This window comes from Bos javanicus, chromosome 21 (genome assembly GCF_032452875.1).
Source record: "Bos javanicus breed banteng chromosome 21, ARS-OSU_banteng_1.0, whole genome shotgun sequence".
Classification (NCBI taxonomy): Eukaryota; Metazoa; Chordata; class Mammalia; order Artiodactyla; family Bovidae; genus Bos; species Bos javanicus.
This window is the reverse complement of record NC_083888.1, coordinates 34,231,701-34,257,476: the sequence shown is the minus strand read 5'-3', so window position 1 is coordinate 34,257,476 and position 25,776 is coordinate 34,231,701. Positions and strand designations below refer to the sequence as shown.

General features: G+C 43.9%; 2 protein-coding genes and 1 pseudogene across 2 annotated transcripts; 2 read left to right on the top strand and 1 right to left on the bottom strand.

Annotated features, from left to right (window-relative positions):
* Positions 1–758: 758 nt before the first annotated feature.
* LOC133234399 (duodenase-1-like) lies at positions 759–2,880 on the top strand. Its single transcript, XM_061394891.1, has 5 exons — positions 759–862; positions 1,057–1,204; positions 1,692–1,827; positions 2,018–2,275; positions 2,611–2,880. Exons 1-5 carry the CDS (start codon positions 811–813, stop codon positions 2,770–2,772), a joined length of 756 nt encoding a protein of 251 aa, XP_061250875.1. The 5' UTR covers positions 759–810; the 3' UTR covers positions 2,773–2,880.
* Positions 2,881–5,133: 2,253 nt separating this feature from the next.
* On the top strand, positions 5,134–8,262 carry LOC133234398 (granzyme H-like). Its single transcript, XM_061394890.1, has 5 exons — positions 5,134–5,314; positions 6,338–6,498; positions 7,028–7,163; positions 7,365–7,622; positions 8,002–8,262. Exons 1-5 carry the CDS (start codon positions 5,261–5,263, stop codon positions 8,143–8,145), a joined length of 753 nt encoding a protein of 250 aa, XP_061250874.1. The 5' UTR covers positions 5,134–5,260; the 3' UTR covers positions 8,146–8,262.
* A 12,955-nt stretch (positions 8,263–21,217) lies between these two features.
* On the bottom strand, positions 21,218–23,122 carry LOC133234397 (tropomyosin alpha-3 chain-like; annotated as a pseudogene).
* Between the last annotated feature and the right edge of the window lie 2,654 nt (positions 23,123–25,776).

Genomic DNA, 25,776 nt, shown 5'->3' with positions numbered 1-25,776 from the left:
CTTTGGGAGAAAGCCAACAACATGTCATGTGTGAGGGAGACTGACAATCCCAGAAACAGAGATGACTTGAGGTGCCTCATGGAGAGAAACCAACATGCCCAGTGAACAGCCAGCACCATCCACTGGGCATGTGTGAGCGAGACAGCCAGTAATTCAGCATCCAGGCTTCAAACCTCCCTGATACCAAGAGGAGCAGAGGAATGCTAGCCACACTGGATCCTGACCAAAATGCAGATTCATGGCTAAAACAATGTTGCTGTTTTGAAAAAAAAATACTCAGTCTTTAAGAACTGGAATAATCTCTCTTCAGCATCACTCTCACACACCATCCTGTATATACCACACCATGGTTCTCACCATCCTGTTTGACCCTTACAGTTTTGTCTCCTCCACCAGAAGTGAGAGATCTTCCCTCCAAATTTCTCATACAAAGAGGCCTCAAAACACAATCACCCTGGTGCTGAAAGAGAACCACAGAAATGAAGACATTCTATGTCATGAATCTCTCATCATGGAACCCAGAATGCTGGGGCTCAAAGACCTGGTATTTGTTGATACAACGTCTCACTACCTCTACTTGTAGTGATTCTCTTGTTTTCTGCTGAGTGATGGCACTAAGCCAAGAGCTTATGGGTGCTTCTGTGGTGACCACTAAGTACACACTCCACTCAGACCCTAGGACCTGATCAGACAGAGGTGTGAGGCTTCAGAGAAATCTCACGTGATAAAAGCCACAACAAGGCGGAGACACTGGTTAAAAGGCCACATGAAAGTAGCAGCTGCTCAGATCTGGGCAGCTTTCCTGCAGAGATGGTCCTGCTCCTGCTCCTGGTGGCCCTTCTGTCCCCTACCGGGGAGGCAGGTAAGTGCCGGTCCCACCCTCAGAGGCGCAGCCCCACCCCACGCGAACAGACCTGCTCAGACGCTACACTCATGCACAGCCTGGGCCTGGTCCATCTAAGAGAATTTCTGAACTCAGGGAAACCTTGATCCCATCTCCCCTGTTTAAACTTTGGCTCCATGAGCACAGCGGGCAGGCTGGAATCTTTCTTTCAGGGAAAATCATCGGGGGCCACGAGGCCAAGCCACACTCCCGTCCCTACATGGCGTTTCTTCAGGTCAAGACTTCAGGGAAATCTCACAACTGTGGGGGTTTCCTCGTGCGTGAGGACTTCGTGCTGACAGCAGCTCACTGCCTGGGAAGGTGAGGAGCAGTGCCGGGCCCCCACCCCTCTGTGGAGCCCTCCCAGGGAACCCTCTTAGGAGCTGCAGACCTGTGCCACCAGGTAACGTAGGAAGCTATTCAGAGGACAGGTGAGCACTGGGGAGAGAGGGACAGGTCAATGCCAGTCGCGCATGGAGAGAAGGGATTGATCAAACCTGGAACATAAGGAAGCCAAGGTTGTGGCCTGGAGCCCACAGTGCAAATGTGAGAAATTCATGTTTTCCTTAGAGACAGTCAAGCTCAAGCAGGACTGAACACCCTCCGTGGACTACAAGAACTGCCACCCTGCCCAGGCTGCCAGGGAGCAGTTTAGGGATGCTCAGCCCCAGGGCCCACCGCCTAGAATTTCGCCACACCCTCCCCCTGCCCCGCCCCAAGTTTGGCCCTGTCCCAAGCTGTGCTCTTTCCTCCCGGCTCCTAGACCGTTTCTCCTGTGACTGCCTTTCCCTCTCTGCTCTCTGTGCAGCTCAATCAATGTCACCCTGGGGGCCCACAACATCAAAGAACGAGAGAGGAAACAGCAGGTCATCCGGATGAGAAGAGCCATCCCCCACCCACGCTATAATAAAAAAACTTGGGCCAACGACATCATGTTACTGAAGGTGGGACATGAGGCTGCACTGACTCTGGGACACTTCCATCCAGGGTTCTGCATCCCTCATGAACCCACTCCTGACCCTCCTCCTGTACAACCCCTCCGTGGTCCCAATGCTGAGAAGAAGGCAACCCCATGACTGTCCTGCAGCCTCTGTGGGCCAACAGTAGGTGACAATGCTTTTCCTCTACCTTCAGCTGACTAGGAAGGCTGACATTACAGATGCAGTGAGCCCCATCGATCTGCCCAGGAGGCTGGCGAAGGTGAAGCCAGGGATGATGTGCAGTGTGGCCGGCTGGGGGCAACTGGGGGTAAATATGCCCTCTACAGACAAACTACAGGAGGTAGATCTTGAAGTCCAAAGTGAGGAGGAATGTATCGCTCGTTTCAAAAAGTACATCCCCTCCAAACAGATATGTGCTGGAAATCCAAGCAAGAGGAAGAATTCTTTCTCGGTGAGATCCCCAGTGTTATCCGTGCAAAACCCTGGGCCCAACTGAGCTGGGACGATGGGTGGCTGTGGGAACAAAGCCCGCCCCTGTGTCCCCAGCCTGTCCTCCTATCTGGACACTGTCCTGTGTCCCTGGGGCGTGAGCACTGCCCCACAGTCACAAAAGGGTGGAGGTTTCCTGCAGGAGGAGCAGCAGGATTGTCAATGCCAGGATGAAACCTCAGGACAAACAAGGCCCTGACATCAGCCAGGACCGCTAACTGAGCCCACCCACGCCAGGGTGGCAGGGAGACCAGACCCGAAGAAGGTGAGCTCAGCCCTTGCTCTCTCTATCCACAGGGTGACTCTGGGGGCCCGCTTGTGTGTGATGGTGTGGCCCAGGGCATTGTGTCCTATGGAAGAAAAGATGGGACAACTCCAGATGTCTACACCAGAATCTCCAGCTTTCTGTCCTGGATCCATTCCACAATGAGACGGTACAAACGCCAGGGATCAGTGTGACGTGTCCTTGGGGTGGACCCCTCCATGTTCCCTGGGATTGGAAGCACTGGTCAAAGTGTGTGAAGGAAGGTTGCCTGGAACAATAAACATTAATCTCTTGAAAAGAAATCACTGACTGCTCCGTTATTCACAAATTCGTTAGGTACCTTCTCTGTCAGGGAAACCTCTGTTCACATTTCTGCTCTGTTAGCAGCTTCCCCCTCCAGCACATACACTGCTCCTCTCACCCCTCCCTTCCATTCTCTAGAATAAAATCTTCTGCTGTACCTACAGTGATCTTCCTCCAGTCACATGTCCCCAGTGCCAGCTCCCCCTCAGGCTGCCCGTGAGCTCCATCAGAGAAGGGAGACCCCTCCTCAGGAACACAGGACCCCCTGGTCCACGACCCTTGTGTCTCGTCCATATGCCCTCCTCCTCGTCAACACCTACTTCCCTCCCCCACATCCCAGTGTCCAGGGGGCAACAGAAGAGAATCCAGATTTGGAAAGGGGACCACCTGAGAAACTCTGGTGTCGAGGGGGGCACTGGTCCACCCTAACAGAAATGGGGGAGGTTTACAAAGGTGTACTTCACCCCATGCAGTGTTCCCTCCCTGCATCAGAGCAGGCAGAGCTCAGAAGCCTGAGAAAGTTCCAGGAAGCCTTCAGTATTCCTAGGCCCAGCTTGAGTGCCTGTCACAGCCCTGTCTTGGAGTCCTGGGCCCAGGGCCCTGTGCAGCCTCTGGTGTCCTGAGGGCACATCCTCCTTCAGCCTCAAGTGACCTTGAGGGGGCTGTTCCACCTTGGGCTGAGCCAGCCGTTCCCCACCTTCATCATTCCCATGTGTGTTTGTGCATAAATATATTTATCTCCAAAGGAAACTCACTCTAAAGAAAATCATTGGTTTCAAGGTATCCTAAAGTTTCAAAGAGTATCTATAGCCTATAGTTATTGGGTACATTTCTTCCTGTATTTTTTTTTTTAATCAATTGCTGAAGTTTTAATGCAAGGTTCAGAAGAGCAACCTTAGTTTTAAGACATGCAGTTTAGAGAGGGCTTAAGAGAAGTGGTTTGCTGAACATTTGAATGGAGAGTGAGCTTCAACTATTGCAAAATGTGTTCTGGTAGAAAGTAACACACATTCACCAAAATACATTCCTCATAAATGGAACATAGTCAACACGGTGCGTGCAAGTGTGCTAAGTTACTTCAGTCGTGTCGGATTCTTCGTGACCCTATGGACGGTTGCCCTCCAGGCTCCTCTGCCCATTATCATAGAAAGACAAGTAAATACAGAACATATAGATGAGAAAAGGAAACGAAGTGCACTTCCACCACCCCCGATTATCATCATTAATGCTTAAGCATATTTCCTTCCACTATTTTTCTAGTATTCATAAGATGCTCTTGCTTCAACTCCCTTGGGATTTGGTTGTTTACAGCTCCTCATGCCCTCCTTTCCATTCCTCTTTCTTCTGTCTTCATACTGCTGAGAGTGTGGGGGTCATCTGCACATGTTTAGGATGGCCTGGCCCAGAGACAGCAGATATATGGCTCTCTGGCCTCTGGACAGGGAATACTTAGTGGGGAGTAAGTATTAGATGACGGGCATCTGTTTCCCCTTCACCACTCACCAGTCACCAGCATTTCTGGAGAGGAAGCCCCTCCTGACTCACAAACACCCTGATTCAGGTGGGACAGCTCCCAGTTGAGCTTGAGGGGCGCTGGATACCTCAGCACAACCCAACCATGTCCCTCATTGCCGAAGGACCCGGTGATGGTTTTTTCCTGGTTCAGTGAATATCAAGTCCAGGACTTTCATTCAAAATTTTCAGATAAGAAAGGTTCTCTATGTTACAGAATACTTATATTTAAACAAGAGATTCTAAATCCTCCAAAACTGTGAGGCTGGAACCCTGGCAAGATAGGAAATGGAGTTGCTGTTTGGGCCATTTGGCTGAATCCAGGCCTCTCTGCTCCTAAAGCAAGTGCAGTCTCTGCCTCACACTCGGCCCCAAGCAGAGCCCCACACCGTAGTCCTCGAGCACGTGTCCTCTGCCCATAGATTCTAGGTCTCCTCCAGCCCCTGAGCTTCCCAAGTACAGGAGCCAAGTCGCTGAATCCCTGATCCTCACCTCTTGGGTAATTCTTCATGCTTTCCCAAGAATTAAAGAAGACCCAAGAGGGGAGGAATGCAGACCCTTCTGATTCAGTCACTGAGGGCCTCTGGGGATCCAGCTCCTCCCCTGGCTGCAACACAGCCTCCACTTTCTTGCTGTTCCTCTTGCTCTGTGACTCAGCGGTGGGGGTGCAAGGGTGGTGACTGTGTTGTTCTCACCTACCCCACAGCAGAGAACATGGGCACACGTGACATGCTCACACTCGGCTGGGGGGAGCACAGCTCTGGGGGTGCTGTGGGGGCACTGAGCCTCCCCTGCTTCCTTCCCCTGTGCTTTGTGTCTGGAAGGAAGAAACCCCAGCAGCTCTGACCTGGGCAAATCTTCTGGAAGATGCAGCTACTCCTGCTCCTGATGGCCTTTCTTCTGCCTCCTGGGCTGGGAGAGGTGAGTGACTGTCCCCATCCCTGACACGGTAGCCCATCTCACTAAACCTCCCGAAGTCCTGGTCCTTCTGCCCAGCTCCAATTTCTGAACCAGCTCCCATCCCAACTGAGACTACAAGTTCGATGCTGCATAGACATTCAGCAAGGATGGGTGGTAGGAAGCAAGCTTTCACTAAAAGCTTTTGTGGCTCTTAGCCCCTCTCTCACCACTGGTAAAGTGGTTTGTGCATTTCCTGGAGGATGTGAAGCTACAAAGCACAAGTAGGAAAATTCCTCACTCCAGCCAGGAAAGGACAACTCAGACAAACCATCTACAGTGCGGGAGTTCTCAGTGGACCCAGCTTAAGAACCAGAGAAACTTGTCAGTTTCCCCGCCCTTCACTCCTGCCCAGGAGAGGAGCCCAGGGTGTCACTGGTCAGAAATGGCTAGATGGCAGCACCCAAAGCTCTCTGGGTGTCGTTACTCTTCCCCAGGCCCTAAGCAGTTCATTTTCTGCCCCAGTGTCTTTGGCATGTCCTCCCCCATCCCTGTGGTCTTAAATCCCACCAGTACTATCCCCACCAAACCTCAGCCAAAAGCTAATTGGAGGCCATTCAGGCGTCCAGTCAACAGATGTTTACTGAGATCCTGGGATGCGTTATGCCCTAGGACATGTGGATTTTAGAAAACCCAACTCCATAAACTCATAGGTGGATTATTAGAAAACGGCACCAATCAGGATGTTAGCAGAGGCTCAGAGGGGTCCAGGAGTCTCCATGAGAATGAGGGCTCATCAGGGGGTCCCATCCATGATCTTCTGGGCTTCACCCTCTGGAAGGCACTCTTGGGCCCCTCCATATGTGTGTGTGACTCAGGATGTGGAGAACAATACTGAGGTTTGGGGTTCAGAAAAGTTTATCCCACCGCCGTGAGAACCTGGAGGACTCTCCCCTAGTGTCTGTTGGGCACTGTCGACCCACCTTGACTGCCGCCCTCCCGAACCTCCCTTCTAACCATAGCCTCTCCCATCTCCCCATCTTTCAGCCTTTTCTTTCAGAGGAGATCATTGGGGGCCATGAGGCCAAGCCCCACTCCCGCCCCTACATGGCTTTCGTTCAGTTTCTGGGTGAGAAGAGTTGGAAGAGGTGTGGCGGTGTTCTCATACAAAAAGACTTTGTTCTGACAGCTGCTCACTGCAGAGGAAGGTGAGGGGCAGTAGCCAGCCTACCCTACCTCAGGCCTGGACAGGGACCCGTCCTCTCCCCAGGAGCTGAGCCCAGGGGTACCCCTCCTTCACCCCAGGATCCTGGAAATCAGGACCACAAGAGTTCATCAGACAAGCCATCTGATGAGCAGGACTAGGGTGATTAAAAGCTGAGAAACAGGACAAGTAAAATTTTGAGGTCAGTGGGTCAGAGGTGAGAACAAGAGACAGGGTTGAGAAGGGTTGACCCACAATGGCCAAATAAAGCATCAGAGAAGGATGAGAGTGTGCAGTGAGAGCCAAAACCCAAACTCAGAGTCACTTCACAATATTGCTGAGAAAGCTCCTGGAGCCCTGCCCGCATGTCCCTGAGAAGCACTGGGCTCAGAGTCACTCAGCCCCAGGACCGTCTGTCACCCAACTCCCCCTCAGCTGCTGCCCTGCCCTGGTGTCAGCTGCCTGTCACAGCTTCTGGGCTGTATCTCTAGTGACCCCATGATCCCCACACCCCTGCTCTGGTCTCTGTGCAGCTCAATCAATGTCACCCTGGGGGCCCACAACATCAAACAGCAGGAGAGGACCCAACAGGTCATCCAGGTGAAAAGAGCCATCCACCACCCAGACTATAATCCTAAGACCTTCTCCAACGACATCATGTTACTGCAGGCAAGGAAAACTCCCCACTGGCCCTGCCCTCCTGGAATTATATCATTGCCTTCCCAGGATCTCCTTCCTCTTTATTCCTTCCCATCCTGGCCGCCTGACCAGTCTCAGGGGGATAGGTGAGAGATGGGTCCATGCAGCCTCATCCTGGCATCCAGGCCAGAGGACCACCGGCTGAGCCAGACTCTTGTCTCTTCCCATCAGCTGGAGAGAAAGGCCAAGCAGACATCAGCTGTGAAGCCCCTTAGTCTGCCCAAGGCCAAGGCCCAGGTGAAGCCAGGAGAAGTGTGCAGTCTGGCCGGCTGGGGGCAGGTGGCCCTGGGCACTCCAGCCACCACCTTGCAGGAGGTAGAGCTGACGGTTCAGGAGGATCGGGTGTGTGAATCACTCAACCCCAGGAACTACAGTCGGGCCACCCAGATTTGTGTCGGGGACCCAAGGAAGGTGAAAACCGGCTTCAAGGTCAGTTTTCCTACATCTAAGCACACAGACCCGGGAGGTGTGGGTAGGGCAGAGGCCATATCCTCAGCTGAGAATTTCGGCTGCCTGGTCCTTGAATCCAATGTTTTGCTTTTCTTTTCCCTGAGTGGCTCAGGAAGCATCAGTCATCCCACAGATGTCTTATCACCAGAGTTTCCAGGAGAAAATTGACAGAAAGGTAGACTTGAGTCCAGCTGCTAAGAACAGTCAGAATCAGGCTGGAGCCCCAGGACCAGGAGGTGACCAGGCCTCCCTGGGCCTGGGTCTTCCCCACAGCCCCTGACTGAGACCACACAGCCTGGACGGCAGGGAAGAGAGAACCCCAAGGAGGCCTGCTCAGCCCTTATCTCTCTGCCCACAGGGTGACTCCGGTGGACCCCTCGTGTGTAAAAAAGTGGTCCATGGTACTTTCTCCTATGGAAAGAAGAATGGGACACCTCCAGGAGTCTTCACCCAGGTCTCACACTTCCTACCCTGGATAAAGAGAACAATGAAGCACCTCTAATAGCAGCTTGAGACTGACCTTTCTCTGCACTGACCATTGTCCTGGGGCAGCAGCAAGAATCCCACAGGGATTGGCAGTGGGATCACAGGGCCATAATAAATGGGATCTCCAAAGCGATGGTGACTGAATTCCTATTTATTCATGGAACCACCTCAATACATAACCACACTGCTCCAGGACACCCTCTGCTGTCAGTTCTGGGTTTTACTTCCTCCTTCCTCCCTAGCCCTCTGCTTCTGTTAAGGCACTAAGTCGTGTCCCACTCTTTGCGACCCCAGGGACTATAGCCTGCCAGGCTCCTCTGTCCATGGGATTTTCTAGGCACAAACACTGGAGTGGGTTGCCATTTCCTTCTCCAGGGGATCTTCCTGACCCAGGGATCAGATCCTCGTCTCTTGCATCTCCTGCTTGGCAGGCAAATTCTTTACCACTAAGCCATCCTAGGCCTTGCTCCTCCCTAAATCCCATGCTGTCTGTATAGAATCTCATTGATTCCTCAATAAGAAATCATTGAGAAAATGACCTGGTGTTTAGCCAAAGCAAGAAAATCTCTTTGGTGCTTAGCCTTCTGCCAGGGATGAATCTAAAGGGCAATTCATTAAAAAGGACAAACTCTCCCCAAAATGGTTCTCTCTGGGTGTTAGAAATTTCTTACCTTCTCTAAGCCAAACACTGTCACCAACCCCTCAACAATTTAGCAAAGAACAGGTCAGAGGAAGGAGAATAACTCCAGGGACCTAGCAGGTCAGGAGGCCATGCCATGGGCACTCAGATTCCTGTTTCCAGGGCCTCTCCCTCTCCTGTGAGGGCAGGCTGATCCCATACTGGGTCTGTCTAGAGCTTAGGAGGTGCGATGTTCCCATGATGGCCCTCAGCCTCACCCAGGTCCCATCTCCATACCCTGCCCCAGGCCCAACACGGGACTCAGTCAACCTTGCTCCCTGTGTGTCGTCCCACACCAGCCCCTGTTTTCCACCCGAGCGCCCTAGCCACCAGCTCCTTTCCCTTCCCACTCACCTGGTTTTGAGCCACTGTCCCTGCCATACCTAATACTCCCAACCAGTACCTTCTGCTTATCAGAGGAGCCAGGACCCACTTCCCACCTGGGAAGGGCCTCCTCAGGCCCTGGGTCCAGCCCAACATTCCCCAGGGGCTCAACCACCACCAAGGCCTGTAGAGGAACTGAGAGGCCTCAGCCCTTTCAGCCTGGCCTGGCATTGGGCCTCTGACTCCCCCTGCTGGCAACCCGGTTATGGCAGCCTTGTGAGCCACAGGGATCCAGGGCCACTGGGTGGGAAAGTACCACATTGCCATCCATCAGTAGATCAAATATTGATCTTTCTCTTTGTGCCAGAACACAACAAGCTCTGTCTCTGCCATTAGGAAACGTTTGGTGGTGAGAAATTTCCTTTAAATTTCCGTGGCGCCTCTCCTTCCACAAGGAAGTTCAGTTTGACACAGATAGACCTGCATATGGAATCTGGAAGAAATCTTGTCTTGAAAATAATTACTTTCTTTGTATTTTAGCTGGATTGTACATTAGAGTTTCACATGCATAATCTTGTTTGATTCCAGAAGGGCAATGTGAAATTGGAAGAGGCTTGGAGACCCACAGGTCCTGGGGTTTCCAGTCTGTGCTCCATGGAGTCCATGTCCGGAGGGGAGGGAGGAAAGAGACCCCTGGAACAGCCTCTTTTGTTATCTTACATGTGGAAGCATGAACCTCAGTTTGCAAATCTACAAGATGCCGCATTTAAACGGTAAGACAGTTCATTATGACCCAGATGTCTTGAATCCTTTAAACAGCACCACCAGTGAATTGAGGATAATAGAACACATCAAATTCATGGTAACTGGGCAAACACTGAATCAAGTGAGATCAACATTGAGAAGAGAAGAAACTTCACACCAACAAAAAGAAGCAAAACAAAGAGAAGGAACTTCACTAAAAAGAATAACAAATCACATGAATATGAGAAGTAAAATTCAGCATATTGAAAACTAAGGTGAAAAACAAATAAACACCTATTTTTCACACAAGACCGTCCCTACATCCATCTGCCAAGTCTAACCCTGGAGCTCACAGTACCAGCAAGGGCACAGGTGAGCAAAGAGCTGAACGTATGCATGAAGGTGAACAAGAACGGGGTAAGGTGTGCATAAGCCAGGGGACAACTTCGGGTCCCCGCAGTCGATGATGACACTCTTAGGAGATGTCTTCACACAAAAGGAATGCAGAGAGCCCAGAAAGCCAGTCATGAAGAGCTCCACAGAAGCCCAGGGAGTAAGGCAGAGTGGTCAAGGATATCCACCACCCCAGGCAAGGATGTGTGCCCTCAAGAGACAGTGCCTGATGAGTTAGTCTTCCCCCTTACACCTGATGGAATCATTTAACATAATATGAGATATATTAGGGAGAAAAACTATTACCTTACGATGCTATAGCATCATGATCACGGAACTGCTTGAGGCTATATATTTCTTAAAAATGATTTCCAAATATTTTTACATTATTTCTTTCTTTGATCTAGTGATTTTTATTTCTAGGACTTTAACCTACATAAGATCTAAAATGTGTGTGTTTATAGGGGGGTTACTCACATAAATGTTCATCACACCATTATTTAATAATAGACCTCAAATTAGAATCAGTTATTAATGTCCAAAATAGGAAGATGGTAAAATAAGGCATGCTTGCATTATATATTATGCAGTTGTTATTTTCCACATTATCCATTACTCTAGAAACCAGGCTAAGAAAACAAAAGAACAAAAACTAGGCAGAAAAAACAAAAGAAAGTAAACTAGGCTAAGAATATTAATAGGAGAATCATTTTTAAAAACTGAACAAACACTTGGGGGAAAGTGAAAGCTCACTAATTAATTAATGCAAATTGAAATATGAATAATCTTTACTTATAGGATTGGAAAGGATTGACACAAACGATACTAGTGAGATTTAGAATAGACACTGAGAAAATGCAGTTTAACACCTTGTACACAAATAGCCTTAAAAAAGAAAAAAGAAAAAAAAGAAGAATCTGATGTAGCCATCAACTATACCAGGAAAAGTGCAGAAGGTGATGCCCAAAAAAGTTACACAAGTCAAATCTTAATACTAATTAACCCAGAATTAAATGGGGATTTGCTTTTTAAAATTTTTCATCACTTGAAACAGTGGAAATTTTAAAGTCATGATATAGAATTACAATAGCTACATGAAAGAATGGTCATTAGATTTAAGTCAAAAGCAGATTAAGAGCTGTACATACTACAGTCAATTTTTGCTTATACATACCTTTTCCTTTTAGGCTTTTTTCCTTCCTACACAACCATTTATCTAATTTTTCTACAACATTTATGTATGATTTAGATAACTTAAGTGTCTTTTTAAAAATACGAAAGAGATTCTAAAATGATCTTCAAATTAAAATAAATAAATTTAAATTAAAAAAATAAAAGGCATTAAAAATTGAAAAAAAATAAAATGATCTTCACTAACAGTTTTTTTTTAATAAAATGAGGAAAATGTTTGTTGAATGAACTATAGGATTCAAAACTGAACGTATTGTAACCACACCTATAAAAAAGAAACATGTAAAAAACCTGGATGGAACTAGATCTGTTGACAGTAGTCAGTTAAATGGTGCAATTAAGGCTGACATTTTTCTTCTTTGTGCTTTTAATTTATTCACTATTTTAAAACGCATCATTCATAAAATTATTGTATTTTTTTAAATCTCATGTTAGAAAAAGGCAGGGTTAAGTAAGCTGGCAGATGTGTTAGTTAACTGACTATTCTAACAGATCAATTTTAGCATTTCATGGCTGGCACAATAGAATTCTCTCTTGCTCAGGAACAGTCCCAAGTGAATATTCCTGGTGAGCAGTGCCCACTCTCACTCTCAAGTGTCCTGGTTTAGGCAATAAATTACATGGTCAGCCCAAAGCTAAGGGACCCAGACTTGGTCCCCTAAAGATGATTTCAAGTTCCCCATGTTCATCCTTGCCAAACCCTGGAAAGGGGAGAAACTAGACAATCAAGCATGGGAGTTGTTGCAGCTCGGGATGGGGCTCACAGCATTTCATTCCCCTCCCGTTTGCTGTGACAATGGCAGGCACGCCTGTGCTCAAGGGAGATGGGCAGTACAGTTCACCTACGTCCCCCAGAGCGTAGGTCATATGATCTGGTTTTGCTAAACTGCCAGATCTTCTCTACCACAGCACTTAGTCCTGTTTGCTGTTTAGAAGGATCATGGCCCTCAGTTTTTTTCTGCTTATTTTTATAGAAAAATCAGATTTAAGTAGATACATTTTCATTTTTGCTTTTAGATTTGTATGTCTTTTTATCGAAGTGCAGTTGATTTACATTATTTGTTTTAGCTGTATAGCATAATGATTCAGTATTTTGCAGATTATACTCCATTTAAAGTTATTACAAGATAATGGCTATAATTTCCTGTGCTGTACAATATATCCTTGTTGCATATCTATTTTGTACATAGTGGTTTGTGGCTCTTAGTCACATACCCCTAAAGGCCTCTCCCCTTCCCTCTCTCCTTTGGTAACCACTAGTTTATTTTTCATATCTGTGAGTCTGTTTCAACTTTGCATATACATGCACTCGCAGTATTTTTTAGAGTCCTCATATAAGTGATATATAGAATTTTTCTTCTAAATTATTTCACTAATCTTAATATTCTCTAGCTTCATCCACATTGCTGCAAATGGTAGAATTTCATTCTTCTTATGGCCAAGTAATATTCCATTGTATAGGTACACCGCATTTTCTTTATCCAATCATCTGTTAGTCAGACTTGGGTTTCTTCCAAATATCGGCTATTGTAAGTTGTGCAGGGGTACATGTCCCTTTTCAGTTAGTGTTTTGTTTTTTCTGGATATATCCCCAAGATTAGAATTGTTGGGTCATATGAAGTTCTGTTTTTATCTTTTTGAGGAACTTTCATACTGCTTTCCATAGTGGCTCTACCAGCTTACATCCCCACTTACAGTTGTAGGAGGGTTCCCTTTTCTCCATGTCCTCTCCAACATTTGTCATTTGTGTACTTTTCTATGATAGCCATTTTTGCAGGTATGAGGTGATATGTTATTGCTGTTTTGATTTGCATTTCTGTAATAATTAGTGATGTTGAGTATCTTTTCATGTGACAATTATTCATTTGTGTGTCTTCTTTAGGGGAAAAAAATGTCTATTCAGGTCTTCTGCCCATTTCTTGATTTGGTTAGTTGTTTTTTCGATATGAGTTGTTTATATATTTTGGATATTAATCCCATGTCAATTATATCATTGGCAAATATTTTTTCCCATTTCATAGGTTGCCTTTTCTTTTGTTTAGTTTGTTTCATTTGCTATGCAGAAGTTTTCATGGTTAATTAGGTCCCATTTGTTTATTTTTGCTTATATTTCTTTTGCTTTAGAAGATAAATCCAAAAAAATATCATTACAATAGGCAGTGTTCTGCCCATGTTCTCTTCTACGAGTTTTATGGTTTCAGTTCTTACATTTGGATCTGTAAACCATTTTGGGTTTATTTCTACATCTGATGTGAGGAAGTATCTCATCTCGCTTTTTTTACATGGAGCTGTCCAGTTTTCCCAGCAATCCTTGTTGAAAACGTTGTCTTTCTCCATTGTAGAGTCTTGCCTCTCTTGTCATAGATTAATGGACCATAGGTGTGTGGGTTTATCCCCTAGATTAACGGACCATAGTTGCGTGGGCTCTGTGTCCTGTTTCATTGATATATATGTCTGTAGCATGCTTCCCGGGTGGTGCAGTGGTAAAGAATCCACCTGCCAATTCAGGAGATGCAGGAGACCTGTGTTCCATCCCTGGGTCAGGAAGATTCCTTGGAGGAGGAAATGGCAACCCACTCCAGTATTCTTGCCTGGGAAATCCCATGGACAGAGGAACCTGGCAGCCTACCATCCATAGAATCACAAAGAATCAGACACGACTGAGTGACTAAGCATGCAACACCATGCTATTGGGATTACTGTAGTTTTGTAGAGCAGTCTGAAGTCAAGGAAGATGGTAACTCCCAACTTTGCTACTTTTTCCTCAAGATTGCCTTGGCAATTTGGGGTCTTTTGTGGTTCCATGTAAATTTTAAGGTTATTTTTTCTGGTTCTGTGGAAAATGTCATGGGTATTTTGATAAGGATAGCATTAAGTCTGTAGATTGCTTTGGGTAGTAAGGTCATTTTAACAATATTAATTCTTCTGCTCTAAGAGCACCAGATATTTTTCAATTTCTTTTTATCATCTCAAATTTCCTTCATCAATGTTTTATAGTTTTCTTTACTTCCTTGGATAAGTTTATTCTTTAATTTTATTCTTTTTGATGCAATAGAATTGCATCTATTCTAAATAGATTTAAATTGCTTCCTATTTTAAATAGGATTGTTTTATTTTCTCTTTATGATAGTTAATTGCTGGTGTGTAGAAAAGCAACAGATTTCTGTGTATTAATCTTGTATCGTGCAACTATGCCAAATTCATTTATTAATTCTAATAGTTTAGGGATGGAGACTTTAGGGTTTCTATCTGAAGTATCTTGTCATCTGCAGTTTTACTTCTTCACTTCCAATTTAGATGCTTTTTTTCCCCCTTGTCTTATGCTGTGGCTGATACTTCCAATAGTATGTTAAATAGAAATGGGCATTGTCAACTGAGTTTGTCCTAAATGACCTTTATTATGTTGAGATATGTTCCCTGTACACCCACTTTGCTAAGAGTTTTTATCATCAGTGGATGTTAAATTCTGTCAAGTGATTCTTCCTCATCTATTGAAATGATCATGTGATTTTTCTGTACTTTTTATAACATGGCATATCACAGCCATTGATTTGTGAATGATGAATTGTCCTTGTGTCTCTGGAATAAAACAACTGGGTCACATTATATGATCCTTCTTGTATGTTGTTGGATATGGCTTGTTAATATTCTGCTAAGGATTTTCAAATCTATCTTCATCAAAGCTACTGGCCTATAATTTCTTTTTTTTTTTTTTTTTGGTAGCACCTTTGTCTGGTTTTGGTAATAGGGTAATGGTGCTCTCAGGCTTCCCTTGTGGCTCATACAGTAAAGAATCTGCCTGCAATGCAGCAGACCCAGGTTCGATCCCTGAGTACGGAAGATCCTCTGGAAAAGGGAATGGCAACCCATTCCAGTATTCTTGCCTGGAGAATTCCATGGACAAAGGAGCCTGGCGAGCTACAGTCCATGGGGTCACAAAGAGTCGGACATGACTGAGCAACTAACACTTTCACTTCACTTTCAATGATGCCCTCATGCAATGAATTTGGGAGTGTATCTTCCTCTTTAAACTTTTGGAATAGTTTGAGAAGGATAGGTATTAACTCTTATATGTTTGGTATAACACTCTTGTGACATTGTCTGGCCTTGGACTTTTGATTGCTAGAAGTGCTTTTATTTAGAAATTTGATGTTACTACTAGTAATCAGTCAGTTCCAATTATCCATCTCTTCTTGACTCAGTCTTGGCAAGTTGTACTTTCTAGAAATTTGTCCATTTCTTCTAGGTTGACCAATTTGCTGGCATATAGCTGTTTGTCAGAGAAGGCAATGGCAACCCACTCCAGTACTCTTGCCTGGAAAATTCCATGCACAGAGGAGCCTGGTAGGCTGCAGTCTGTGGGGTTACTAAGAGTCGGACACGACCAAGCGACTTCACTTTCACTTTTCACTTTCATGCATTGGAGAAGGAAATGGCAACCCACTCCAGTGTTCTTGCCTGGAGAATCCCAGGGACAGGGGAGCCTGGTGGGCTGCTGTCTATGGGGTCGCACGACTGAAGCGACTTAGCAGCAGCAGCAGCAGCTGTTTGTAGTGTTTGCTTATGATTTTTTGTATCTCTGTGATGTCAGTTGTTATTTCTCCTCTTTCATTTCTTATTTTGTTTACTTGGGTCCTCTCTCTTTTCTTCTTGGTGAGTCTGGCTAAAAGTTTATTAATTTTGCTTGTCCCTTAAGAAAAATCAGCTCTTGGTTACATTGATTTTATTTCCATTATTTGCTTTATTTCCTCTCTGGTCTTTATTATTTCCTTCCTTCTCCTGACTTTGGACTTTGTTCTTTTTCCAATGCCTTTTGATGATAGGTAACTTCACTTATTTGAGATGTTTCTTGTCTCTTGAGGAAAGCCTGTGTTGCACTAAAATTCCCTCTTAGAGTTGCTTTTTGCATCTCATAGATTTTGGAGCGTTGTGTTTCTATTTCATTTGTCTTTCATTTCACATGTGGTGGGAAGACAGTCATGGGGGCAACACAAGCTGATCAGTAGAAGTACCCCCAAGGAACTTCCAAAACATCCTTCTAAGAGTGATTTTAAGGCAGCCCTGAGGATTTCCAGAATGCTTCAGGAATACACTGGTCTCCTACAAAGTCAAGACTAACTACGTTGGTTTCTGACCAAAGTAGCAGCAAAAAGAGGGAAGGAGAAGTGACCCAGCACCACCTGACAACTGCCTGCCTGGAAGACCTGGACTGTTGGTGGCGTTGGGAGCCAGGAAGGAGATGGGAAACACCCTGCTGGTGTCCCAACAGCCCAGAGAAGAAAAATACATTTAACTGACGGAAATGTAATAAAACAGCCCAAAGCAGATGTAACTAGCTATGGATATTGTGAAACATATCACCATCCTATTTGTTCAAATATCACTTTCAGTCCAGTTCAGTCACATTTCATCAAAATACAAAATAAAAACATACGTCCCTCTCTCTACCATCATATATCCCCTCTCTACCCAAATGGTCTCTCTAATCCCTAAACTCTGGCTTTTGTTTCTCTCTACTTTGATGTCTAAGTCATCATTACATTTATTAACGATTAATACTTCTGTATACAGCATTGAAAATATTTACCTATCATAAAGTTATTATTACATTTTCAAATACATATTCACATTTGGATCCATAATTCACATAAAACAGATTATTGGACATGGTGTGAAATAAGGGTCAAGAAGAAATATGTGTTCTTAAAGGATATCATAGAGGCATTTATTGTCCTAGAACCACTTACTGAGGAGTAAAAAGAAAAAAAAAATCTTTTCCCCACTCTCTGCCATAAATCCTCCATCATAAACCAAGCATTCAATATGTGTGTGCTGCTGCTGCTGCTGCTAAGTCGAGTCAGTCATGTCCGACTCCGAGCGACTCCATAGACGGCAGCCCACCAGGCTCCCCCGTCCCTGGGATTCTCCAGGCAAGAACAATGGAGTGGGTTGCCATTTCCTTCTCCAATGCATGAAAGTCAAAAGTGAAAGTGAATTGACTCAGTCATGTCCGGCTCTTCGAGACCCCATGGACTGTAGCCTACCAGGCTCCTCTGTGCATGGAATTTTCCAGGCAAGAGTACTGGAGTGGGTTGCCATTGCCTTCTCCCAATACGTGTGTATCAGTGTCTAAATGTGTGTGGAATCTCTATTTCTTGTCCATTAGTCTATGTGTCTATGCCCCATCAGTACCACACTACCTTCATTACTGTGGCTTCATTTGCTACAATAAGACTTCCCATCTTATTCTCATTCTTCAAGTCTTGGCTAATGTTGACCATTGGTTTCTCCATATCTGTTTAGAATCAATTAAGTTCTATGAAATACCTCTCAGATGCAATGAATCCTATAGAACACTTCTTGGAGAATTGACTTTAAAAAACTTTTTTTTCTGTTTCAAACACCACCATGGAATATCTCTATGCTTAGGTCCTATTAAGTGTCTCTTCTTATAATTTTATACATATTTTCACCAAAGAGGTCTTGCACAACTTTTTTTAGATTTATAGTTATTTGATAATTTTCATGACTTAAATGTTAACTTCCTCAAAATTTCCAACAGTATTATAGTATATATCAAAATATAATTAATGTTTAAGTTGGTTTTATGGCCCAGCAAATTTGTCAAACTGCCTTATTAACTGTAATAGTTGAGCTGCAAGTTCTTGGGCATTTTCTACACACACAATAGCATTTCAAGGACTCAGTTTTATTTCTGCTTTTCATGACCTTATGCCTTTCGCTTCTATTTCCTGCTTACGTGCACTGTATAAAATCTCTATTATAAATACTAAAGAGAAACGGTGATTATGGCTATCCGCATGTCCTTACATTGTTTTGCTCTCAAGCAAAAACACTGTGTGTTTCAACATTAGTATAATGATTGCTGGGGGGTTTTATGGAGACATTTTATCAGGTTAAAAACATTATTTTTTATTTATACTTTGCTAGAATTTTAATTAATGAACTTCAGCAAATGCTTATTTTATTTCAATTGAATAATCACATGGCATTTCTCCTTTTATCAATCAATGTGTTGTTTTACAGCAATTGGGTTTGAATAAAAAGTCACCCACTCCTAGGATAAACCCAAATTCATCCTGATATATTACTTTTCCTTGTTGAATTATTTGACATACGTCAATATTCAAGTGAAATTAGCCTGTAATATTCCTTCCCCATATTGTCTTTATTGGGTTTGGCATTGAGGCTTTGCTAGTCTCATAAAGGAGATAGGTAGCATCTCCTCTCCAGAAGATATGGTGTAGTGTTCTTTGAATATTTTGTTGAGATGCTCAGTGAAGCTTTATGAGCATGGGGCTGTCCTTGATAGAATGATTTTGAAAACAGAATCAATTTATTTAATGTTTAAAGGAAAATTAAAACTTCTTGGGTATATTTCACTAAGTTATATTTTTTAGGGATTTGTCAAATTTATGTAGATTTTCAAAATTATTGGCTTCCCAATGACATATAAGATAACATAGATATGACATACACACACACACACATCTCCCACATACAAACCCTTTCTCAGTTAATGCAAGTTTCTTCTCTAACCCTGTGGCTTTACTTTTCACTGTCTTAATATTTTGGATAATCAGAATTTCACTTTTATTCATACCATGCTGTGCTTAGTCACTCAGTCGTGCCCAACTCTTTATGACCCCATAGACTGTAGCCCACCAGACTCCTCTGTCCATAGGGATTCTCCAGGCAAGAATACTGGAGTGGGTTGCCATACCCTTCTCCAGGGGATCTTCCTAACCCAGGGATTGAACTAAGGTCTCCCACATTGTAGGTGGATTCTTTACCATCTGAGCCACCAGGGAAGCCCAAGAATACTGGAGTGGGTAGCCTATCCCTTCTCCAGGGGATGTTCCTGACCCAGGTATCAAACCAGGGTCTCCTGCATTGCAGGGGGGTTGTTTACCAGCTGAGCTATCAGGGGAGCCCCACCTCTATTCATATATACCCAATAAATTTTTATGTAGATCAATTTATCCATTTTTACCTTGTAATTATTATTGGTTAGCACTTTTTATATCTTAAAATTTTTCCCTTTGTTAAGTTTATAAAGAAATTCTTCTTTTAAAAGTTTTTTCCTTTATTTTAAATAATCAAGTTTTATCTTTATTCATACTCAATAAATTTTACTATAAATTATTTTTGCCATTATTAATCATTTTAAACTCATTTTTTGTCTCCATTCTTTTAAAATTTTGACTCTTTATTTATAGTGGATGTTTGAACAGTGCAGGGGTTAAGGGCAGCAACCCTCCACCCAGTGGAACATCCAGGTAAAACTTATAGTTGGCCCTCCCATTCTGCGGTTTCACATTCACTTATATAATCAACCATGGATAATGTAGTATGGTAGCATTTACAACTGAAAAAAAAACTTGTATAGAATGAAAAATGAGATGGTGGAGTAGAAGGACTTGAGAATACCTCTGCTAATGAAAACACCAAAATCACAACTAACTTGCTGGACAACCATTTATGAAAAAAGACTTTGACAGACTAGAAAAGATATTCTACTCACACAGACAAAGCAGCAGCTACAATGAGATGTCAAGAGGGGCTCTTTCACAATAAAATCAAACCCCATACCACCAAGTGAGCAACCGACAAACCGGAAAATAATTATTTCTCAGAAATTCTCTCATAAGAGTGAGACTCCCTAGCCCCACGTCAGGCTTCCCAGCCTGGAGATCTGGCACTGGGGGAAAGACCCCCAAGAGCATTTGCTTTTGAAGGCCAGCAAGCCTTGAATGCAGGAGCTCTACAGGACTGGGGAAAATGGAGACTCCACTCTTGGGGTGCATATTCAAGGCTTCATGTGCACTGGGACCCAGACCAAAGCAGTGACTCCATAAAAGCCTGGGCCAGACCTCCCTGGGGGGCCTGGAGGGTATACCAGGAAGGTGGGATACCCTATCCTGGGAAGGTGTGGCTCACTGTGAGGGCAAGGACAGTGGTGGCAGACACCCCAGGGAATGCTCATCAGTGTGAGACCTCCTGGAGGTTGCCATCTGGGCACCAAGACCTGGCCTTACTCAACAGCCTGCAGGCTCCAGTGCTAGGATGCCCGTTTCACAATAAAATCAAATAACCCCATACCCACAAGGTGGGCAACAAACAAACTGGAAAATAATTGGGAAAAGTCCCACTCATCAGCAAATGTGTTGCCTAAAGTCATCCTGAGCCAATAACTGCCTATAAACACATCCCTTGACATGGCCCTCCCAACCAGCAGGACAAAACACAGCCCCACCCACCAATAGCAAGTACTCGTCCTTCCCACCAGGAAGCCTGCACAAGCCCTGAACCAAGTTTACCCACCAGGAGACAGACACCAGAAACAAGAAAAATTACAGTTCTGCAAGGAACTGTAAGTTCTGAGGAACACAGACCACAGACATAGAAAGTTAGATAAAATGAGATTGCAGGAAAATATATTCCAGATGAAGGAACAAGATAAAACCCCAGAAGAACCACCAAGTAAAGTGAATATAGGCAATCAACCTTGAAAAGAATTCAAAGCAACAATGGGAAAGATGATCCACAATCTCAGAAAATGAATGGAGGCACAGACTGAGAGGATACAAGAAATGTGTATTTATTTATTTTTTTGGAGGGACTGGTTCTTTATTTCAAAAAGACATTTATCAATTTTCAGTATCAAAAAGTTACACTATTGGTTTTTTTTTTCTCCTAGTTGGTCCCTAGAGAGACCACACCAAAGGTGAGAACATTTTAAGCCAATTAAGCTGCAGGATGCACACCTAACAGACCTCACTGAAACCTCATCAACAAAGGGGGATTGGGTAGGGAAAGAAACTTTAAAAGATCAGCACACTGCTAGCCCACAGACTGTAGAGAGCTCTCACAGGCAGAGGGGTGACCAGTGCGCCTCAACCCCAAAGAAGCAAAGTTCCAAAGTATAAAAATTTACAAGTTTTGTACATTCACTTTTCAAGATTTCTCCAGCACTAACCAATACAAAGCACAATGAGATGGCACTTTTAGAGACAGCAGCTTCAGACCCAGTAAAGGGTGGTGAGATGAGTTTCATATGGCTAAATCAGTGGCAAAACATAATTTTCTTTCCTTTCTTTCAAGGAGGCAGGAGAGCAAATGAGTGGTCACTTCAATATAAGGGGCAAATGATCCATCCTGTGAGCAGTTGGGAACAGGGTAGAGCGGCAACAAGGGTTTGGTCTCAGAGGTTTCACCATCTTAATTGTTTGGTCACTTCTGATGAAAAAAGAAAAAAAAAAGGTTGTCCAAATTTAAAGCTGAAAACCTGAACAGCACTTTTTTTTTTTTGGCTAACTCCTCCTGGAATCATCTTTCTGGTTTGGCAGGTACTTTTCACAGGGCAATGAGGTTTCCCCAAATGGAGCCTTTCTCTGGGCTGCTAGGCGTTCAGTAAGGCAGGCCCAAACCTTTTCCCTTTCTCTCTGGAGAAGGCAATATGCATTAAGCTGAAATGTTACCTTCCAAAAGTGAGAAAGGGGTTAGACTGCTGCTTCAGAACTACGGAATTATCTGGAATGTTTCTTTACAAATGGTTGTTACATCAACAACAAAAAAGGTAATTACAAAATGTGTACATCACAACATGCTTTTAAAGACACTTTGCATTGTGCTCACATTCCCTTAAACGTTGTTCCCAGAGGTGCTCAGCCTCTAGCCCAACTGGAATCTCTGGGGAGAGGCAGAGACAGTTTGGCGAAAAGGACACAGGAGTAGAGGGGTGGGAGAGGTGGCGAAAGGAGAAAGCAGCCTTCCAGTGAAAGACCAGCCCTCAGTTTAAAGGTCAGCTTCGGGCAGGCTGGCCCCAGCGGAGTCGGGGTGAGAGGGAGGAGCGGCGGCAGGGCGGGGCTGGGGTGCTCTACATCTCATTCAGGTCAAGCAGAGTCTGGTGCAGCATCCTTTGTGTACAGAGGTGCTCCTCTTTGGTGCGTTTCAGTTTATCTTCCAAATCATCAGCTGTCTTTTCCAGCTTGGCTACTGATCTCTCAGCAAACTCAGCACAGGTCTCTGCCTCCTTGAGTTTATCGGTAAGAATCTTTGTCTCTTCCTCATATTTGTCTTCTTTTTGAGAGTACTTTTCTTCGGCAGCACTCAGACACTTCAGGTTCTGGTCCATCAGTCTGATTTGCTCATCCATCTCTCGGCAACGGGACTCTGCCAGCTCGACTCGCTCCTCTGTGCGCTCCAAGTCTCCCTCAATAATCACCAACTTGCGAGCCACCTCTTCATACTTCCTGTCTGCCTCTTCTGCAATGTGCTTAGCTTCTTTGAGTTGGATTTCCTGGAGTTCCATTTTTTCTTCATCTTTTAAGGCTCAGTTTTCAATAACCTTCATACCTCTGTCGCTCTCATCAGCAGCTTTCTCAGCTTCCTCCAGCTTTTGCAGGGCAGTGGCCAGGCGCTCTTGGGCTCGGTCCAGCTCCTCTTCAACCAGCTGGATCCTAAGGTTCAAGGAGGTCACCTCAGCCTCAGCCTGTTCTTAGGCCCGTCCTTCTCCCTCCACTTCCCGCGGGAGGCGCTCAGCCCTCTCCTCTGCATCACCGGCCTGCTGCTGCAGAACCTGGATCTTGCGCTTCACCGCCTTGATGGTGGTGATCCCGGCCATGGTCCCCACGCAGCTCCTGCTTGCCTTCGGGTTCCTGCCTCCTCCGCTCAGCGTTGCAGCTGCTTCTCCAAGAAATGTTTAATAAAGATCTAGAAGATTTAAAGAACAGAGATGAACAATACAGTACAATATAATTATTGAACAATACAATACAGTGACTGAAATGAAAAATATACTAGAAGAAATCAATAGAATAAATGAGGCAGGAGAATGAATACATGAACTGAAAGACAGATTGGTGGAAATCACTGTTGCAGAACAGAAGAAAGAAAGAAGGATGAAAAGAAATGAGGACAGCCTAAGAGACCAAAATTCACATTTTGAGGAGGAGAGAGAGAGAAAGGACCTAAGAAAATATTTGCAGAGGTAAGAGCTGAAAATTTCCCTAATATGGGAAAAGAAACATTCACTCAGCTACAGGAAGCACAGAGAGTCCCATACAGGGTAAGCCAAAGGAGGAACACAGAGAGACACATATTAATCACATTGACAACAATTAAAGACAAAGAGAAAATATTAAAAGCAACAAGGGAAAAGCAACAAATAACATACAAAGAAACCCCATACCATTATCAGCTAATTTTTCAGTAGAAACTCTGCAGGCCAGAAGGGAATCGCACAGTATATTTAAAGTGATGAAACGGGAAAACCTGTAACCAAGAATGCTCTACTCAGCAAGGCTCTCATTCAGATTTGGTGGAAAAATCAAAAGCTTCACAGACAAGGAAGAGCTGTGAGAAGCCAACGCCACCAAACCATCTTTACAACAAATGCTAAAGGAACTTCTCTAGGTGAAATAAAAGGCCAGAACCAGAAACCAGAAAATTATGAATGGGAAAGCCCACCGGTTAAGACAAACATACAGCAAAGACAGGAAAACATCCACACACAAATATGACGTCCAAACCAGCAATCATGAAAAGAGGAGAGTACACAAATGCAGGATATTGGGAATGCATTTGAAATTAAGAGATCAGCAACTTAAAACAATATTGTGCATCAAAACCTCATGGGAACCAAACCTACAGTAGACACGCACACACAAATCCAAACATGATACTAAACATAATCATCAAATCACAAGAAGAGAGAACCAAAGAGGGAGGGAAGGAAAAAGATCTACCAAAACAAATCCAAAACAATTAACAAGATGGCAATAACATACATATCAATAATTACCTTAACTCTAAAAGCTTTAAATGCTCCAACAAAGACACAGACTTGCTGAATGGATACAAAAATAAGGCCCATATATGCATTGTCTACAGAAGACCCACATCAGATACAGGCACATGTAAAGACTGAAAGTGAGGGGATAGAAAAAGGTGTTCCATGCAAATGGAGGTCAAAAGAAAGTTGGAGTAGCAAAACTCATATCAAACAAAATAACTTTAAAATAAAGACTGTTACAAGAGACAAAGAAGGACACTGCGTAATGATCAAGAGATCAATCTACAAAGAAAATATAACAATTGTAAATATATATCCACCCAACAGAGGAGGACCTCAATATATGAGGGAAATGCTAATAGCTGTAAAAGGAGACATCTATATTTTATTATACTGATAATATTATCTTAAAAACTAAAGGGTTTTTCCCTCTTTTGTTATTTACTATTTCTTAGTCATGATGTCTTGTATCCTTATGTGTTTGCTGAGCTGTTTGTATTTGGCTATATGCTTGTCACTGTACTTGAAAAATAGCTTTTTAGGTATAATTCGAATTTTGAAGATAAGTGAATTTCTTCTAGATTTGCCATAGATTCTGCCAGGTACTTTGGAACACAATCCATAAGTACAATAACAGAAGTTCAAGGCTTGAGAGTCCATTAAAAAGTCCAGGTAATTGCAAACTTTCAAGAAATTATTTGCAATTACTAACTCAATACCTCTTTTTTGTTCATTTGAGCATGTAGCCTTTTAAGTTCACAGCTTATTGCAGGGACGGTTTGACTAGACCTGTCTGTCTAGACTAGACCTCGTGATCTTTGATTTCTACACCATCATTTTAGGTGCTCTTCAAACAGAAGCTCAAATTCTGTGGATTTAGCAAATTCTCTCAGAGAAATAGAGCTACCTGTCTTGATTCCCATTATTCCTTCTGTTTTAACCTAATAATAACTCTTGCATTGGGAGTTCTTCAAGGCTTTTAAGGTTTCCATACATTTTAAACAAGTGTGTTTGGGGTTGGTTTTGGTGGGAAGATTGGCATGAAATCCTAGTCACTGTTAATGAAATCCCTAAACATCTTTCTACCCAGATTGTTAGGAGCATATATTTTACTTCCCTTTTTGCACATGGACTCTTGGTTCTTTATACTTTCCCCTTAGTTTAAATTAGAGTAACATTTTAAAAACAAAATAAACAGTTAAAAAGCTTACATAACAATAAATTAAAATTACCCAAAGGCACTAAGTAAAGTATCTTTTTGAGATGCATAAGGAAATTTCATGAGGTTGCAATCATTTACAATGTAATAGGGACAGAGTGAAGTTCTTGGCAGCTTTGAGAATAAGCGCCAAGCTATGTATATTTGTATATGGGGAGAGGATCCTTAACTTTCATAAGATTTTTCAAGTGGGCTTATCACAATCCATAAAAGGCTGAGAACTCTATTGGTTTTCAATTCTGAAATTTTTGCAAACATTTACTGTATTATAGGGCTTTCT